Raw genomic sequence first — 20,737 nt, forward strand, 5'->3', positions numbered from 1 at the left:
AAGATCGGCGTACGCCGTTGACCTGTCAACGAACATAAACAAACTCGCTCGACTCTCTCGCAGCAGGACTTCCGTGTCCACTGTAGAGAGAGATATGGAAAACGATGCGTTTACTGTTGCGTCACACCACAGCCCGACCGTATCCATGGGCCAGGACGTAACAATATGTTTTTTTTTAGTTTTCTTAGATATATAGAATTAAAAAAAAATTTTCTCTCTCTCTCTCTTTCTCTCTCTCGCTTATTTTAATCTCGACTTTAAGGAATGCGATACATAAATTCTACTAACGCATATAAAATTTCCAGTAGCGATCGATACGTGCACATTAGGTGCAACCGTCAAGTATCCAAAGGTAACAACTTATTGAAAAAGCGTTAAGCTCAAAGCAGACAAAAATTGCAATGCTCGAAATATTTCCGAGCCGAGCGCAATAAATTTTCTTTTGAACGTCGATATTCGGATAGCAAATCGAGCTCCCGGGCGTTAAATATCGCAGACAGGCATTGGCAAGCCCGAGGCAGGCAATAAAGGGAGTTTGTGTGTACTATATCCCTACGCTCGCGCTCTTATCCCGCTAACAACCTTAATAACGCTATGACGATGGAATGGAAGCAGCGCTTGCGATTGCGACCAGCCCCCAAACACAAAAGTCATCGATGACAATGCTCTCGCGGGTAGTAACAGAAATGCCATCGCGGACGCCAGCCGTCCTCACAATCGGCCAGACGACGGCGCGACGGTGGGACTATGACGGCGCGCACACGAGAGGATGAGAGCACGAGAAGGGTGGCACGCGGGTGGGTGTGAGTCGGCACGGTTGGGCATCGCAACGGCGGGGAAAAGGGGTTGATGGTAGTGGTGGTGGTAAGAGTTGACGTCGGTGGTCGGGGGCTGATATCTAGCTAAGCGCTGGCGCAGTTGGGTCGCGGTCTCCACCACGGCAGCATTTCACCCACCGGTCTCTTTACGCACCTGTCTCTCCCTCTCGCTCCCTATCCCCCCTTTTTATCGCCTCCTGCTTACCCACCTCGAGCAACCTCCTCGCATGATCCCCCTCGTTGTACCTCCCTCTTCTCCCTCCTTTCCCTTCACCTGCCGTCCTTTCGCGGACGATGCATATACACGACGCCGGGTGCACGTTCACCCCTTGTTCGCCACCCTCTGCTGCCTGTAGGTGAAAGAAGGTGTTCGTGGCGCAGGGCGCGTTACTATGCGTGTGTGTGTGCGATATGATGAATGAACGGCATTTTAGAGGGACGGAAGTAGCGCGCGGTAACACCTAGCTCTTTTGCGCGATCGTACGTCACACACCGACGACACCGGATCCTCGCGAAGATGCACCATCTCGCGCAAGAGCTGCAGTCACCCACGTGGAAGTACGGACCAGCTGCGCTGGAAGGATTTAGTGACGCGCCGGTTCTCTCCCTGTGATTACGCGGGACTCTTGTCGCGCACTCGTTCATTCGTGACAGTTGATAGAAACGCGAGGAGGTGAGCGCTTCGCTCGCGCGCTACGTGAAAAGACAGATTTGTGAAATGCTTCTCCTCGGCTACGGACGACGTACGCGGCGGTGCAGCGACAAAGAAGTGCGTCGTGCGACCTCGAAAATTAAAGCGCGCGATTGTGAACCAAATTGACGTAAAGAATTCGTTCGGTTGCGTTTCTTCTCAGTGTATTATGTCATGAGTGCTTTTTGTTTTTGTGGATTTTTGAGCACGTATGCAAATTCTTTACGTGCATAGAAAGAAATGCGGGGAAATGCCGGAATCATGAAAGAAGCGAGCACGTGACCGTTTCAACGTGGTCGACATTGTGTGAATATTTCGTGGCAAATGCTGCGCATAAATCATTGTTCTGATCTTCTATTTGTGCGTTGTTCACATTTCTGTTCTTAGATAGCCTGACGATCTGTTCCAAAAAAAAGAATCTTGCACTCGTCTTTTTCTTCTTGTGTAAGATTTTTGGATTTTTTTGTTTTTTTACTAAAAAGTAAATCAATACGTTACGCTCGTAGAGTAATCTTTCTAAAAATTTCTTTTTTTTTTTTCATTCTAATATCAAGATCCCACTTCATCCGTTATTTTATTTTTCATTTTATATGCAAACACAAATATGCAATATTTATTGTCAATATTAGCAAAAGAATTGTATTTTCATTGTTCTCTTATGAGTGTTTGACAATAGGATCTTCGATTATATCGTCCAATTCCATTGCAGCACGAAGAGATAACAGTATCTGTCTCAAATGCAAACGCGTTCGGGATTGTGCGAAAACTAAAATTAATATATTCTCCGCGCTACCGTTGCGTGCGTGCCGCATTAGTTTTGTTGGATTCAATAGTTCGAGCGAAACATCTCGACCGAATGCGCGGATTTGAATCGAAACCAAATCACGTTCGTTTTCGATCGCGCGCGCATTACGGAGCGCACCACTTAATGTGAACTTATCGCAAGACCCGGTGGCAACATATGTCGCGCATTTCGAGCGTTGCGTGTGTGCCGAGTGTTATTGTCGATCTCTCGTCGTTATTCGTCGTTGGTTCACGCGAAGGCAAATAGCACGTACGTACAGTTTTCAGCGTCGACAACGTTTAAGCGCGACGCGATTAAACGCGCGCTCTCGTCCCCTCATTTTTGCTGTCCCATTTTTGGTGCTTGAAATCGTAATCGCGACGGAAGTAATTACTTTCTCGAGTAATTGCGCACACTCGCGCATGACAGTTCGCCTGGTGCAATTTCAAGAGAAAGAGAAAGAGAGAGAGAGAGAGAGAGAGAGAGAGAGAGAGAGGGAGAGAGAGAGAGAGAGAGAGAGAGAATATCAAATATATATCCTTACGTACAATATGAAATGTTAACCTGTGATTGCCGCAACGATAATTTTCTCGCGGTAACTTGTTCGCGCGCGCGCGCTTTCTAACTCTTGAATAATTTAGCATCTCTTCTCGATGTACAATTTCAGTTAACCAAGCCGGAATGCAATATGCAGCCTGTTCTAAATTACCTGATGCAGTTGATTTAATCGATGTATCGATATTTTCAAGAGAGTAATTGTTATTTCGAAAAAATAACTTTTTTTGTGATAACCGCTCTCTTGTTTGTAAAACAAGCAAATTTGTATTTGCGCGATTTGTATTTTTTTCTATATCGCGTTCATAATAGACAGAAATAATACAACCGAGTGGCGTGTGTTAAAATTGTCAGTGAGATCGAAGTGGATTTCTTTTTTTTATCGTCAACCAAAAAGGCACGTCGGTCTGATCGGACTGTTGCAAAGGAGAGCGGTGACGTGAAATGTACCGGAAACGATGGACCGTAAAAGCACCGGGAATGGATTTACAATGTAGCAGCAATGGGACGGGACGGAGCAAACCTTTCAAAATGATCTGCATTTTCTTCTTCTCCACGCTGCTGCACGGTAAGAATACGTCTGAATTATCTCTCAGAGATAGTAAATTATTCTGCTCTTCTTGCATCGATTATTTAAAAAGCAATTATAAGTTAAACGCGGCATTAAAGATTATTTAAATGAGATGTACCAGAGAGCTTCGTGCGCCTTGTTAACATTATAGCTTGACTACAACGACAATACGATTTTTGAAAGTATACACATGCAAGTGATTTATCGCGCACTAGATATTTTACTCAGTTTGATAAGCTGAATGCAGATCCCGACAATATTTCGCATTTGATGTTATTCGCCTTTTGAATTAGCGATAGATAAAATCTGTCTGACGTCCAGAGTGTGAGAATATATTTATCACTAAGAGCGTATATAACATCTCCGTAAAAATTTCGCCAGTCAGAGCGAATACGCGCACGCGCATAAACCAGAATACACGGTCGTTGAAAAGTAAACGAGGTGGGATAAGAGTTAAAGGATAATACGCGTCCGTACTCGTTCGCGTGTGTATTCCGTCCGTAGATCGAACGAGCGTTGTGGGGTTGTACAACGGGGGAAAAAAACGGATGTGAGAAACAACAATGACCTAGCAAATGTTGTTGCGGAATAACAACGTCGGCGGAAGTACGCACCGCGCTTTAAAAAGCGCGTACATTCGACAGGGCCGGGCGCGGCTCGTTCGCGTGGAGGAGTAGCTTTTACTGGCGGTAGCGCCGCGCGCGAATCCGGCAGCCGGCCATTACCGGAATTGCCACGAGCATATTTTTCCATTCGATAAACACCGCCGGGCAAATACAGCGCGTACGTTGTTGCGGGCGCTGCGATAACATTCGGAGAAATTTTTGCACGCTAAGGCAATGCCGCGCGCCTGGTCCGAAAAACGTGGTATGTGCGTGATCATAAATTCACTCTATGTTTTCTGTGTTTATTCAACGTGCTGATTTGTAATGACAAAATGGCTTTATTTTGGCAAACAAAACTCCAGGAAGTTTCATATAAAACAATTTCGTACCTATAACTCTTCATAAACTAACATGGGTCATCCAGACCCACCCAAGAACTGCGCATCGGCGTCTCTAGTAAAACTTAGTTTTTTTTTTTAAACGCTTCTATTTTCGAAACTGCTAGAGATTTTTTTAACTTGTTTTTTTTTGTTGACAGAGAATTGTTCACTTGCAAAAAAAACAAAATTAAAAAATACTGATGTTTTGCTGAGATGTTTAATTTTAAATTCGCGTGGATTTCGTAGACCCAGTTAGTCTAATAGGCATTTTTGCACATGAGAGTCAATCCACGAAGGGATAACAAAATCGATTCGGAAATTAAAATAACGCATCAAAATTAGATAGTGATTTAATCTTAATGCATCTCTCGGCACAGTTTCATCATTTAATTACTATTGATACAATGATGATCACACACACAATCACACGTAAGTATTACACGTCACACACTCTGCATATTTGGTTTTAAAAATTTCAACGTATAACGTGCGAGTACACGATTTTGCGAATTGAGAAAAACAATCGCATCGTCGTAGGTATCTCACGACAAAAAAAAAAAAAAAAAACAAGTGAAGATCTTTTCGCACTTGCAGGTGCAAGACGCATTATTTAGTCGTGCGCCATAAACGCGGATGCAACGGAGCCGTAATATCGCGCCGGGGACACCTTGTTCGAAGAGACGCTTTTACAACCGCGCTCTTTCCCATCTCTGGCTGGCACTCGCATCAGCACGTTTTTTCCCCGAGTCTCGTAAAATCTCATGCAACTGATTTTACCTTGCCGCAAGACGCATTTATTTGCGACCGAGCTGTTTTATTAGATCAGATCTGAGAGGTCTTTGAATCGCAGCCGAGTGTTAAACTCGTTTTGATTACCGCGATCGATTTCATATATACTCGTGTGTATGAGAGCCTTTACTATTCTGAAATACTCCTTGCCTTTTAGTAGATTATCGACTGACCATGATTGCAGAAAAACACTTGGGCAAAGTAGCAAATAGCCACGAGAGAGAGAGAAATTGGCTTATATTTCATACCGAACATAATACCGCAAATTATGTCAATTACGCGTGAATTTTTTCTTTTTCTCTCTCTTTCTCTCTCTCTCTGTCTTTTTCTTTCTTATTTTTACATTAACAAAGATATTAGATTGAAGTAACAGAGAGAATAATTCTGGAAAAGGACTTGTAAAAGTTTTGCACTTTGACGATGGTCTTCGTTAGAGACAAACAAATGTATACGCGCACGTACATCAAAGCTTTCTTTCTTGCAGAAGAAGCTGCAGTATTTTTATTAAATAATACACCGCGATGTATATTTATATCCATTACTCCGTACACATCTCCGTCAAGGTGCTTGTGTTTTGTTCACGTTCATGTGCTTCATCATGCATCATCTACCACGGCGTTACACGTCGCCTCTATGCCTCTGATACGTGTATTTTCTCTACGGAGATGACATGAAGACATGATAATATGACGTTAATGAGGTTATATATATATTTTTTTTTTATTCAAACGGAGTGATGCTTCGCGAACGCGACTAAACAATTTACTAAAAAAACGGTGAAACTTTGCGAAAAATTTCACACTCCCGTGTAAAAGCGAATACGTAACGCGTACCATTAACAAGTTTTATTTATTTAATACTTTTTATTCCCATGTTTCATAAATTTGCATCGCATTTGCTCGTATTTTAATACAGCAAATGATGCATACAGGTCACGTGTACTTAATTGAATTCTCGAAACACAGAAAGTAATTATGTGCGTATCGTAAATATACTTTTATACAAAACTCTTTCTATGACGTAAGCAACGTACATTACAAAAAAAAAAGGATATACGTGTTATTGAGTGGCTCAGTCAACGTATCGATTCCTTGATACGCTTTTGCGCCCGCAATTTTCAATCACCTAGGTTGAATGATCGTAGCCGAGTAACGTGCAGCTACCGCACGTATCCATTAGGAAATTGAAAATCGCAGATGTTCGCAGTTCAAGTGGCAGAAGGCTTGAAAATGAGAAAAAGAAAACACAAGGGAGTCCCGCGGGACGAAACCAACGTGCACACGTGTACACGTGTATTGTGTGTGTGTATGTGTGTGCCACAAAAGTATAATAATCCGTATGTCGATAATTTCTCCTAAATTAAACAGCAATTTTCCGACTATCGCGTGCTCCGACTATGCGTCGATGTCGAGAAACACTTGCACGTATCTCGCATTTGCTTCTCGCTAATTCCCATAAATCGATTCTTGTTGACGAGCGATAAAATCTCCCTGTGGCCGAGATAATTCGTGTTTCTGATCCGTTGTCGAGAGGATTTGGCGTTTATCGCGTTATCTTCGAAGGCTCGTTATTGAGCGTTAATCGTGTTCGAACGGCGTTCTATCTGAATCAGCTCTTAGTCTCCACCACGACTGCCACCTAATACGATTAACCATAATTTATACATGAGGATGCCGGTTAAGTATGCAGGACGTAAATTGTAAAACTCGATACGTCGTCGCGACCCTCACGTTTACTCGGGAGGGAATTGATGTTTTATTCAAACGACCGTCTGCTTAAGATCGAAAGCTGGCTTCGCCTCGTCGCGGTATCCGTAATTTCGTATTCGGCTTCAATATTTGCGTCGTAGGATTAAGTTTAGCTAACGATGCGGCATCTCCGTCAACCGTAGATAAAACGCTCGTTTGAGGCGCGACGTTTCGATTTCTCTTTGATACGAGCTTAATAACGGCATGCGCGAGAACGTTAGAACCCAAGAATACACAGATCCGTTACAAAATACGAATCCGTTGCTTGTACTCGCGAAGACGTTATCCTCCGCTCAAATATTGCAAAGTGCATCGTATCGTCTCTAATCGATTTCGACTTGCGTAGTACACGTATATTTACAGATGCAACCATTATCCGTAATGGCACTGGAAATTGAAAGGTTGGTAAAGCATGCGCAACTTTTGGAAATGTCGATAACACGAGAGAAAACAGAGAGAAAAAGTAGACCAAGTACTTTCGTACAAGATGCAATAAATACATCAAAAGCTTTCTTTATCGAAGCATCTTATATTCCTTGAAGAGGTAATGGAACAATAAAACAAAATCGCTACGGTCTCCAAGCAAGTATCCATCAAGGAAACTTCTTCGAGAACATCTGTGTTGCAGTATCTTGAAGGATAAGTCAACGTTAACTGCCAATTGGACCGTACGTCGTACAAGAAAGAACGTAACTTTATATTGTTTAGCAGTTTCTAATGTAATATCGAACTAACGACATATCGGAAAGATAATTTCAAGTTTTCGAACTGCCAGCACAAATCGGCTTCGAGTGTATATCGTTGACATCTTAACAATCAATATAATTATTATTTAGATGAACAAAAGCGCGTTTCTTTTTTATGCGAAATATAAAGCACGATCACATATTTTTTTCACGACCGATTTTATCTACTTAAAAGTAATAACTATTTATCTACATACTTAAAAGTAATAACTATACATTTTAGAATTAAGTCTTAATAAATAATCACAATTGTTCTAAAGATAATTGCCACGTTGGTATTAAGTAGAAAACGTTCTCTCACATACATACATATCTCGTATACATATCTAATTTTACTGACCTCAATTTTCAAAATCCGAGGCAATTCATAGAACCCTCATTATCATTGATCTCTGGGGAGAATCGTTACTCTAACGGATTAGGAAACGTCGTCGCTCTTTGTCGTAAAAAAGACCAAATCCCCGTCGACCCGCACCACGACCGAGCTCGATGTGCTTTTTTGCTCCCACCAAAATCTCCGATCCGATCGGAAGTTCATTCCGAAGTAACGCCTTCGATAAGACGCTTACAAGTAGGTGCTCCAGTAGAGAAAAGAATGACGAAGTGGAAGGAGGCGAAGAGAGGAGGCGGAATGAACTTTCGCCGACGGTATTGGTATTCAGAAATGCAAACTTTTTATCCCGAAGGCGTTGGCGCGAAGTCCGCGCAAGCATGTTCAATAATACGTTTCGATAATGCGCGCCCCGCACGATATTCGTCGTAGCCGCGCGCTACGATCGGGACATCGCGATTTTACGACCGATACAAACAATGGAGAAATCCAAGTTGGCGATTAATGGCAAATAAATTCGCGGAAAATTCGCCGCGCATTGTACGACGAGCAAGTCAACGGACGGCGGACAAAGAACGCTTTTTCGTCCGTGCTATTAAGTTTTCCAAGTGCTTCCGCAAAGCACCCGCGTTACAAAGCCTCGGAGAAGACGAATTTTCTTCCAAGATACTTAATTAATTAGAGCCGTCGCCCTAAATACGGCGTCGCCGTAATTTAGCCCGCATACGTTCTCGCCCGTAATCGACCCTCGTCGTCGTCATCGTCGAGCCGTTCAACATCGTCGTTTGTTTAAAATACAATGTTCGAATTTTAATCCGGTTATACAAAAGCGACAGGTGTACGAATAAATTACCTAATAAGCCAATCCGCGAGCGCTTTACGTTATTTTATAATTGAAAGATTTACACTCCCTGTGACAATAACGCGTAGTCTTATATTGTTTACGAAGTCAGGAGAGAGGTCATAAATTTTCCGCGCTAATAACATTTTTGTGGAGGTACAGGACCGCTGCCTGGGAAGACGGATTATACTTTAAGAGGTGCTTAATTAATTGGCTGCGCTCGTTTAATTAAATATACCAACTTGCCAAATTGCGTCACGCGTCTCCTCTCCACACAAATGACCCAGTTGTGGACATCACTTTCGTAGAAGCTCGATGACGATGTGAGAGATTAATCATCTCTGGGGAAACCGAAGTTGTTGAAAATAATTAAATCGCCAAATTTGAATAGAGCACACATTTTCCGTTCGCGTAAACTATTAATATTTCCATAAAGTGTAATTGAGTAAGTTCGAATTGGCACCTCATCTCACATCTCGTTTAATCTCGAGAAATGAAGTTACGCTTTTACACAATTCTCCTCTCTTTACGTCTGAATTAACTTAATTTCCTCGACACGGTAGACCATCTTGTAATATATTAATCATTTTGTAAACTGCAAAGCGTGACGAAGGTATTTCGCTCGTTTACCGTTTGCAGTGGGTATACATGTACAACCCTCTCGGCAACGAAGGAATAACTACAACGTAATACGCCCGCTTACAGCGGTTAACCCAAGGCGGATGGAGAGGGAATTCGCAGACCCCGCGGCAGAGAGCGCCGAGTAAACGTTCTTTGATTTATGGTACGGCTAATAGATTTTCCGTCAGAGTGAAAATTCATCAAATCGCAGTGGTCGCGGTTTAACGCAGATCGATAACCGTCGCGCGTTATCACCGGTCCGGAATCCGCGGTGCAAATATTTTTGTTTCCACCTTGTCAGGCGTTTTTTATTTTTGTGTATGTGTGTGTGTGTGTGTTTGTGTGTGTATGTGTGTGTGTTTCAAAAAGTCTCGCCGGCGGCGATCGCGCACATAGATCAGACAGAGAATAACGTTGCGCGCGCAATATCCACCGGTCGCGTCATGATATATCAAAGTGCAATTTACGATGCTCGCCAATATCAAACGAGCTTTTTCTCTGCCCGCGGGAAATATGGCTGCGTTCCGCCAACGAATTCGAAATTTATAACGGGATCAGCCGTGCGAGCCGATGACGGTCTCCGATCGTAACATCCTTCATCGCGGCTGCACGAAGGCGGCGCGCGAGCATCGCCGACGAAGAAGGATGTGTGTGCGCTCGCTTGTAAGAGAAAAGTGAATATTTCACTTAGTCCTACCGACGAGCTTTTTTCGCACTCAACAAGTGAAGAAACTGCCGCTGCGTGTCGTGAAATAATAAAACGTATCCACTTTTGTGAGAAAAAATTGCCTCCATAATTGTAGCCGATTCGAGCCGTAGAAAAATTTGTTACATATGGATATCGTTTTGTTTGCGATGTTTGTGTGCAAAACAACAATTTAACGCTCTCCATTGAGCGATTGCGAAAGTTTGTTGGACGAATATTTCGTACAAGCGGACGGACATGGAAATTCGAAATATATTGGCAGCTGTAAAAAAAAATACAACTTTGACATACTTTAGCGAAATGTTTCGAGACTGGCTTCGAGGTAACAAATGAGAAATATCGAGGAAAGAAAAGAATTCATCGTTCTCTCATACAGTATAGGTACAAAACTACTGTGCCGTTAGTCTCTATAATGAGACCGCGCTTCTTTCTCTCTTTCTCTCTCTCTCTTCTTCTTCTCTCTTACACCCACACACCCACATACACACACACACACACTCTTTCTTTCTCTCTCCGGAAGGAAGAAAAGAAACTCGATTCTCTCAACTCGATCGTATTTTCCTTCCTTTCGATATCAATATTTCCTATTGCCTCGGAACATCGTAGTCTTCCGGCTTATAAGAAATCTCTCCATTTCATTTTCCCGAAGCGCGATGTAAAGCGCTTCCGTTCTATAATTTACACGCGGATGGTATCCTGTCTTGAGCAAGAAATGCAATTTAAAAACGCATATTATTCCGCATTATATATATATATATATATATATATCCTTTTTCTTTAAATCTTCGATATTAAAAATATTTAATAAAATATTAATACAGATATTGGACCAACTGCGCGTATTTAAAATATCAGCGTTTTTATAAGACTGAAAAATTAATTAGTAAAAATATTGTATTCATATTTCTGCAGTTGTGCTGAATGCTGAGACATCGATCGTTTTGGTGGTTTCATTGAGTACGAATTGCAAGTATACATCGAGATAATCTTATTACAGATCTATTTTCTAATTTCTTTTGTTTGAAACACAAAACGCGACTTGATATTTCACACTTTGGTAGAAAAATTCAGCTGAAAGCATTGATAGATCAACGTTATTTCTATGTATGTTCTCTGTACGAATCTTGACGAATTGACGGCAAATAGCCGTGCGCGATCGATCCTTCTTCATGTCATTCACGAAGTAATATATGATCGCTCTCACAAAAGGATACAAGACGAATATAAAAGCGTAAAGAAACTCAAAGAACATATGAAAGAGAGAAAGAGGGAGTGAGAAAGAAACACGAAAGAGAGAAAGAGAGAAAAAGAGAAACGAATAGGAATCCACTGAAACACATTAGCAAAAGCTTGGAAAGTTTTTCTCAATGTTCTTCATCGTTCTGCATAAAGTAAATTTGTCGACGCATTTACTGACATTAGCTGCACGAGCGGGCTTCATTTTGCGATATGCGTTATGCATTCGTGGAAATTTTTTTGATGTCAGGGAAACAGACGATGCAGAAGGTAAAACGAATCGGCGGGCATAGCAGGAAAAGGAAGGTTCATCTCGATATGCGTTTCTTTATCATATCGTGAGTCTGATACGAACAGACGCAGGAAAAGAAAATTTGCATCCCAAAGAGTTTACATTGGGAATACGAATGCCCGGCGCAATATTTTCCGGGAAAACGGTTTCTCCGTCGTGTAGGTCGTCTCGTCCAACGAAAATCGACGGCGCGTATACAAATACATACATGTATGTGCGCGTATACAAATACATAATAAATGTGTGTGCGCGTGCGTGCGTGCGTGCGTGCGTGCGTGCGTGCGTGCGTGTGCGTGCGTGTGTGTGTAGAGACGTCTCTCTCGCGGTGTTATTCAGAAACTGCTCGACTCTTTAGAAATTTTGCTGAGAAGTGGGAATGATATAACCGCATTTAGCGCTAACTATGCGATCTCTTTATGAACCACCCTCGAAAATACGAGTTTTCAGGTCGAGGAAAGTAGCGTTAAACCGGCGACCGGGGCAAATTGCACTTCGGCAGCGACTTCTCGAACTTCGCTCAGCAATACGTTGGATGTATATATAAAATAATTGAAAAGAATCTTCTCTTATATATATTTCCGCGCCCATTTAATTAAACGGCAAAGCTTTTAAGAGGCTTATAAGTTTAAGATTTTCCCGCCATCTTATCGCGACGACACGTCTGCGGTTGTCAGCAATTTTCTTCAGCACTTATTCGACTTTCTCTCTCTCTCTCTCTCTGTCTCTGGACTATGTGCCGCTTCTCGATTCGGGATAATAAGAACTTTTTCTCGACTTTTAAATGGCTCGTCGAAGAGATAATTTATTCGCGCAGCTGCCCTGTGCGCGCTACGTGAGACTGCTATTATTAAGAAAATTCTACGACAAGTCCCCGAGACACGGACACGTCTCGCGAAATTCTGCTCGAGTCACCTTGGCATTCGCAATTTAGCGCGACTCGACATGCGAACGGTCGGTTCGCCAACGAGAGAAACAACGTTTGTAATGGTAATTTTCGATGACACTGCGCGCAAAGTTTTAGACCAATAACTGTATTTTCGTTCCCCGTCTTTACGAGTCGGTGGATATCACAAGACACTCGTTTAGAGCAATAACATTTCTCGCGAACAGGCATAAAAGGGGCTTTGGGATCGTGTACTTTCAACGCACGTACCGTAAACGAGCAATCCCAAAGTATCGGGTCGCATTATTCGCGATAAAAACGCCTCCGCTGTCGAATCAAAGAGCTAATCAAAGAGTCATTCAGAAAGCCATCGGCGCACGACAAACGAGTACCAATGTTCCTAATTAGTACTTCGTGCTGTACGTATATATATATATATATATGTATAGTGCAGAAACGCTGACAATATCTATTAGGAAACGCTAAAAGGGAAATGCAGATGCACGTTCTTGCGTTCGACGAAGAAAACCGCTCCATTCATTTACCTTTCTGATGAGGAAATCGCGAAAGAGCTTTCTCTTCTTCCCTTGCTCTCTCTGTCTCTCGCCCTTCCTGCTCGGTGCTATTCCGTCTAATTAAATCGGAGCTCCTTTGAGAGTCTTAAGCGCAACGTTTCCAGTTCTATCCCGAGCCATTTGCTTCTTTGTTATTTAGTGTCCTATTTCTTCGACGATGGCAACTTCGTCGCTACACGACCCGGCCCGGATTGCAGCCGCGAAAGCTATACACCTCATTCGGTATTTTCGAAAACAAGACCTGTCCGTGACATTCGAAAATGGCGCACGATTATTACGACATGGCGTAATTTGTCATCTGTCACTTGACACGAACGCAGTTTTGACGAACGATTGAACCGCGCTTTTTGTCAAGAGATTGATTTTTTTTTGGTTTTTTGGTTTTTGCAACTATATGTACATTATCAACTACGAGAAAGAGCACTTTTGGTGTTTGAGTAATTTTCAAACGTGTTGCAGAAATTATTTTTGTTTTGTTTTTACATAATGCACTTGCGTTTTATTATTTATGCTGGCAACTTTTAGCGTACTGTATTTTGATTACGAACAAGGCGAATAAGTGGTGGCGAGGAAACGGTAACAACTGCATGCGTTTATATAACATTTGCACATACCGTCGTAAGTTATCATTACTCTTCGGGGCGGAGAACAAATATTTGCTTTCATGGAACGGTTGAGAGTTGAAGTTTCATCGCAGCGAAAGCACAGCCGTTATTGAAGGACTAGTAAAAACAGCAACAACCAAGCGCGGGTGCGCGCGGCTTTCAGAAATTTTGTTAATCAACACGATGAACAGAGATATTTTCGCGCTTGTGTCCGACGCAGCAATTATTATTATTTTCTTTTACTTTACACTTTCGCCGTGCACGCGTTGTTACAGGAGAGTTGAGCGTTGCAGGAGGAAAATGAAAATGGATCGCACCTTCTTTTTTGGCGCGCGCATACACACACACACACACGACACAAGGCTATTCCGTTGATTCGGTAGGGCGGTGTTTCGGGAATGAAAATAGATCGATGAGCAAGACGAATATGCTTCGTTCTATCGATGAGTTCACCGGCTAACATGCGCCGCGCGCTGACAATGATGAGTTGGGTATTTGAAAGTACACGGATGTGGATGTGTGGAAAAAGGGAGGAGTCCCGCTGGCAAGGTAGTTTCCATCGGATGAAGGGCGCTTGGCGGAAGTAGATTTATTTGCTAATTTAAGAGAGAGGAGTTAGACGCGCACAAGCGGTTTTTTGGTCGGTACGTAGATATGGAAAAGATCACGATAACAGCCACTGTATGTTTACTGTATTGTTATGACAGGTATTATGATCATTTCTATTGTTCGTGTCGGATTTTAGTGGGAAAAAAAGAGACCAAAATGATTTTTCCGATGTAATTTCACATCTTGCCTAGTATAAAGAGAGGAACGAGATCAAAAAGAATGTGGATAATTAGGAGAACGCGTCGCGTTTTCAGCAATTCTTCTTTCGAGTGTGCTTCAAACTGTTGACGAAGGCACGCGTCGGAGATTAATTTAATAAAAAACGTCGAAATCTTCATTTATCGTACGTTTCATAATTTTGTCCTGCAATGTGGAATTACATTTTTTTTTCAATAAGATATATGTATATATACTATGTATATACAGCATGTATATTTAACTCGAGCTTTGTAATAGAACTTCGCTATTGTGCTGTCACGTTGAAGATAGAGCATAACAAAGTACAATACTTTTGATTAAGAACGAGCTCTCAATGACCTCCTCGCGTGAACGCCTTTGATAATAATCTCCCCTCAGGAACATCCCTGAAAAACACAAGACAATAGTAAAGAAGATTCAAGAAGTAGAATATCTCGCTCCGCGAAAGATCAAAAGATGAAATAATAAAGTTCCGTAGATATGACTCGTCGTTCGCAGCCGTGCGAAAAATAATGTTCGCGCGAAAAATTTTTTTATGCATAATAGCTATCTTCTGTCTTCGTGAGATCGTAATGTGTGACAATTTTATTGTGTGTGTGTGTATATATATATGTACACACACACACACACACACACACACATATATATAGGTATATATATATTTATATATATAAAATGCAATCAGCGTCGATTGCTTTTTGCGGATTACGTGCAAATACGTCGTTGAGTCAAGTGATGTAAAACAAACGCGGCGTTTCTCCTAAAAAAATACGCTCTGAAAAGTACGCTCTATAATGCGCCATTCATTAAACGAATCTATTGAGTAAGTGCACGATAGTCATGTTTCTCGAGACCATGCTCGTTATAACGATCATGACTATGAAAGGAAAGGGTCGATCATCTCGGAACAAACAATAAAAACACTACCTGTGCTTCAACTTCAATTTAATTTGTTTTTTGTTTTTTTAGTTGTATTTCTGATTGAAACAGAATATTTTGGCTTTTGCGGTAAACGATATTAACCGCGATCGTTAACTCGACGGTTGGCAAATCGCGTATATGAATGCGGTTCGCAAATATGTATGTAACTTGTACGCAAACACGTTATTTGTGGAGGCTTTCTAATAGCGAATATTGCGACACGTGTATTAACAGTGTAACCGCTGTGTGAATACATGTGTCTATTTTAATGACAGTAGATTGTTTGAAAACTGTTTTCTTTAGGCGGTTTAGAGAGTTTCGTGTTTAATAATAAATTTTGCGCAAAGTTTTGTTTTCAAACAAATTAATATAAATACTGAAGAACGTTTTCTCGCAAAACAGTTGTGCAAAAAAAACAACGTTAAATTACTTTACGTAATATAAATTTCTTGTTTACGCTTTAAAATGTATACTAATATTTAAAAGAGATATTTTTATTTTGAAGATCTTGTCAACAAAAACAAGTAATATTTGCTGATGTATTTTCATCAAGGATAGCTTTTTGTTCAGATCGTATAAAAACCGCTGCCACAATATCAGTGCGGCACTGACGCGAACAAAATTAAATTCTCTTCCGTAAGATGAAAGAAGTAGTATGGAAACCACCCATGTCTCTGTCGCAACCACCCTCCGAGAATTTCGTGGCAACGTCGTCGAGCGATAAGAAGGTCACGGAGACATGTCACCCTTCTCTATCTTATATTCTTACGAAAAGTGGTAACGTATATTCTTGCAAAACGATCCGTGGGATTGGCGCGGCGTCTTTTCACTCTTCGTTCTCGGTTCTTCCGCCGAATTAACCATCAACACTTGTAACAGGCGAGCGATATAGTAACAATATAGTGAAAACCGTCTCTTGACGGAAAACGGCTCGATTTCGCGGCAAACGCGACTCGAGACGCTTTTTAAGTTTAACTCGGAAGCATTGTGCGGAATTCTTCGATCTTTCAACTCCTCGCCGTAAAGAAACGTGATTGTGACAAAATAAAATGGAAAGATAGCGATTGTGAAACGTCGACGTGGTCGAACAATTGTTAATTATTTCTTTGCGAAAGTTTCTCGACAGAAATAAAATCGTTAAATCACGAGAGAAACTCGCAAGTATGTGTAAACCTTTGCTAACGTAAGAAACAAAATTAATATTTGACGTGAAAAGGTATAAACTTATATTAAATATAAAGAGGTACGTACAGAAACGTACGAGGTAAACGTAAGGAGAAACAAATTAAATTGCACGAAATGTAAATCCACATAGTATGTTTGCTTAGGCGGAATTTTAATTAACTCGGACTTTTCTACGAGAAAATACAATTTGTCCATTATAACTTTTAAACAACTGTGTCTTAAAACTCGCGGCGATTGCGGTTAAAATTTTAATTATTCCTCGTTGCAACGCGCGCGCGCATGTTGTTGAAAAACAACGAGGACATTCGGGAGAAAGAAAGCATGCGAGTAAACGAGACCTGAATATGGTCGGGCGAAAAACGAGAAACGTTGCCGTATATAACGCGCCACGGGATCTTTAAAAGTTTTCCACAGAAAGGCGACGGAGAACGCCGGATTCGGTCAATCGATCCGTGAATATCAAAGACGCATTATTAAGATCGTCAAGCGTCTCTTTGTTCGGGAGAATGAGAAAAAAAAAAAAAAAAGGCAGAAAAAGTTCTTAATGAAGAGTCCGTTTTATTTTTTGCTGAGAAATATAGAGATCTATTTGATATCTCGAGAACTTCGAAATCTGATCGCGGCTCTCTTTGACGCACGCGCTTGCAAATGCAAAAGTTCCACAACAAAATAACAATCGCAAAATGAAAGAGTCTGAACCTTTGAGCGCAAAACGTATATAACACCCGGCAAATCCGCTTTCACGAGAATAATTAATGCTCTTGACAAGCGCGACTTGCGTCAAAAACATAAATTGCTAATAAGTAAATCTAACTTGCTTGTTTCGCATCTTTATCTTTGCACTTTGCGTCGTTTATCTTTTCTTCGACGACCGTAAAATTTACACTAACACGAAAGGAAGAACGTGTCTCGGGTATATCTCACGGCAAACGCGTACATGTAAGACTATCTTTACGAGCAATATACGCGTATATACATAACTGATAATAAAATAGACGTTCTATAAGAGACACGTGTCGTCGCTCCCACATGAGAACAACAGATGTACATTTACATTCCGCGAAGAGAAATTGATTGCGTCATTTCCACGAGTTTTCTTCGGACCCGAATCAGCGAGGCTGAGTAGCTTGGAAAATACCTGATTGCTTCCATAACTCGAAGTAATTTTGCGCGTAAGGTATACCCAAGGCGCAAAAGGGACTCCGGGAGCAATTTCATATTAATATCAGCTCGCTGTCTCCGGCGAGCACGACGTCACCTCCGACGTCACCTCCGACGCCGGTTTGATTCAATCAGGCGCAGCCCTTTTCTAGATTGCTCGACAACGTTTTATGGGCGCACAAAAAGCGTCGTACCCTTCTCGTTTCAGACACGGAATCAGCGCCAGCTGGATCAATAATCTTCGACCGTCTTCAGGCCGTCTTTCTCCCTCTAACGAGAATACGCTTCTTTTTATCCCGTTACCGAAAATCCACTTTACCACTTCGCCACGACGTTTCGGCGTATCAGAAGCATCGCCAATATTTTTCGTCAGATCTCGCGCCTGATTTTGCTCGGATATATTTATCTGACTCGGCGAGGTTCTGATGTATAACATCGCGAGCAGTTTCGCGTTGAATAACACACAGCCGGTTTGAAAAATATAGAATTATAGAGGAACGAACAAGAGAATGTAACGCGTTTGTTTGATATCAACCGAGTTGAAAAACTCACTGCAAAATCCGTACAAGCTCAAAACAATAATAAATTTCGCGCTTCATCGCGACGCGACGTTAAAATCGCGAACGAAAGCACGTAATAACGTATTTTATTACACGGTGCGAGCACATCGTCTGTTGTGTCGTTTGCTAAATTACTTCGTCGCAAGAAAAGTATATAGGTGCGACGATAATACGCGCGCTGCTTTTTCTTCTCTTTACGTTCATTGAAAACCCATTCTTCGTCGCGATAACGAACGCTCTCTATTTACGCGAAACTGTTTTAACGACGCGAATTACGACACGTTTTCTGGCGCACATTTTCATCACAAGTCACAAAGACGAAAACAATTGATTAATTTTCACGAAAAGCGGAACGACAGAATTCGTTCGGAAAATTTAATCTGTTGTATTTAGCAATAAAAGTCAAAATGCAACAGACTGTCGGGACGCACGACAAGCTGCTCGCGCGCCGCAGAGAGATTGTCTGAAATCTTGTTTTCCCCGAAACTCCGGTCATTAAACGCGCGATAATTCAGGCGAATAATGCACTCGCGCGGCAACCCCCGCCGACTGCAATTCCACGCGTGCTGAGAGCGCCCTTTGGCCGTCCTCCTTTCCTCCTCTCCTCCCGAACGTCGCGACTCGGCAAGAAGAAGCCGCCGGAATAATTCACCAAGTGTTCTCCACCTCGTGAAGTGTAATGTAGAATAATGTTTTACACCATTGCGGCTTCACCCCCCGTGTTGAGGCGCGGCTGTGGGGGATAAAATGAATTTTGCAGCGTAAGGGCGGCTCGTGCGCACTTCATCCATCACGCGGCCTTTTTGTTCCGCAAAAATGGCGTAACGCCAATACGTGCTACGTGAATTGCGTGGCGGAAACCGCGGTGTATTAACAGCTCGACATAATCGTCACCAACAGCAAACGTTCGCGTGCTTCGCGCGAACATTTTTTCTGAGCGCGACTTTTCGAGCGCGTGTTTTTAAAAACCAACGTGCTCCAGCGAGAATGGCAAAAAATGCGCGATAACTAAAAAAAAAAAAAAAAAAAAACTTTCCCGGGTTGAATTTTCCCGAAGCGAAATGCGAATAACATTTTTGAATAAATCTGTGAACGTTGATAGAGATTTATAACGACGGGCGAAAGCAGCTTCGGTAAACACATTTCTTTGTTATTTTATATTTATTTTCGTTACTGGTGCGGAAGCGGCGATATAATAAATCATTATGTTGAAACCGTTTTATCGACTCTGCCTAAACCGTAAATTCGTGAGAACAGACGCAATTAACGTGGCAATATACATCCCGCGCGAAATGTACATGTGTATGTATATATATACATATATATGCAATGGGTAATGGCACCGATAAAGACCGTGTACCAAACGGGCGAAACGTGAAGCAAATATCGATCAGTGCGTAAGAACGCCCGACGATTTTCCACACGCCCGAGATCGTATATTCTCTTTCCTATGTCTTTGCGTACTTCATCGCTTTTTCATCGACATCCCCCGCGCCTTCTTTTTTTCCTGTTCGTTTTCAGCGTTACGCTCGACCGTGACGCGGGCGAAACTTTTAAAACCGCAAGTTAACTCTTTCGAGACGGTCTCTTTCGCGAGCGAGCATTGCGCTCCGTCAGATATTAAGTTGCTTTTTTTACGTTTGTCGTAAGTTCAGAAAAATGCGCCAAGAATAAAACTTTCGCGGTTTCCACGTCGCGCAATTTTTTCTACGTATATCTGCATGTTGTATATATATATAAACGTGCGCGCGCACGAGCGGTGAAGTTGAACAGTTTTGTTATTATTTCTCTTATTGTTGTTTAAGTGTATCGTATTTTTTCTTGCTATTCTTACGTACTTTTGTTATTATTACATGTGTACATATATAACAAACAAGTAAACGCTTTTTTTCTTAAGCTTTACTGTATTTTATCCCGACACAAAAAAATTCAATTAACTATATTTCCACCTAATGATCGCGAAATGCGTCAGTTATTAACAAGCAAAGTAATTATCTCCGTGGATTTTTTAACTTTCAAGAAAAGTGACTTAAAACTCGTCAAAAGAATTTATTCTTGTCTGAAACATTCTGTATGCATATTCTCTCAGTGTGCGAGGGAGTTCGAAGTTACGCGCGAGAAATGAAATTATTTTATAACCATCCAGCTCCATTCTTCCGCGGCGCTTTTTGTCATAACTGTATTCCAGCTACTACCTCGCCGAGTATTCCCGAGCGATTCTAGGCGCGCTCTGCCCTTCTCCCCTCGTAAAACTGGGTTAAATCCAAACGGCTGCAGCGCTATAGCTTGGCAAGGATAAAAAAAAAAAAAAAAAAAAAAAAAAAAA

The 20,737-nt window shown here is 41.8% G+C and overlaps 1 protein-coding gene across 9 annotated transcripts in view; it reads left to right on the top strand.

Moving 5' to 3' along the window:
* The window catches only part of LOC109863958 (zwei Ig domain protein zig-8-like), a 61,223-nt gene that overhangs the window by 9,800 nt on the left and 30,686 nt on the right, over positions 1-20,737 (top strand). For 2 of the 9 annotated variants that reach the window (XM_020444679.1, XM_020444686.1), the window contains exons 1-2: positions 943-1,953; positions 3,161-3,416. The exons of 1 other annotated variant lie outside the window; for it this stretch is intronic. In XM_020444679.1, the coding sequence (XP_020300268.1) occupies positions 3,293-3,416 (124 nt within the window). In that variant the 5' untranslated portion in view covers positions 943-1,953; positions 3,161-3,292. Of the gene's footprint in view, positions 1-942; positions 1,954-2,209; positions 2,564-2,960; positions 3,417-20,737 lie in introns of those variants that run through there. 6 more of the 9 variants (XM_020444683.1, XM_020444680.1, XM_020444685.1 and 3 more) reach the window with 6 other exon arrangements.

This window comes from Pseudomyrmex gracilis, unplaced genomic scaffold (genome assembly GCF_002006095.1).
Source record: "Pseudomyrmex gracilis isolate BER0280 unplaced genomic scaffold, ASM200609v1 scaffold_15, whole genome shotgun sequence".
Lineage (NCBI taxonomy): Eukaryota > Metazoa > Arthropoda > Insecta > Hymenoptera > Formicidae > Pseudomyrmex > Pseudomyrmex gracilis.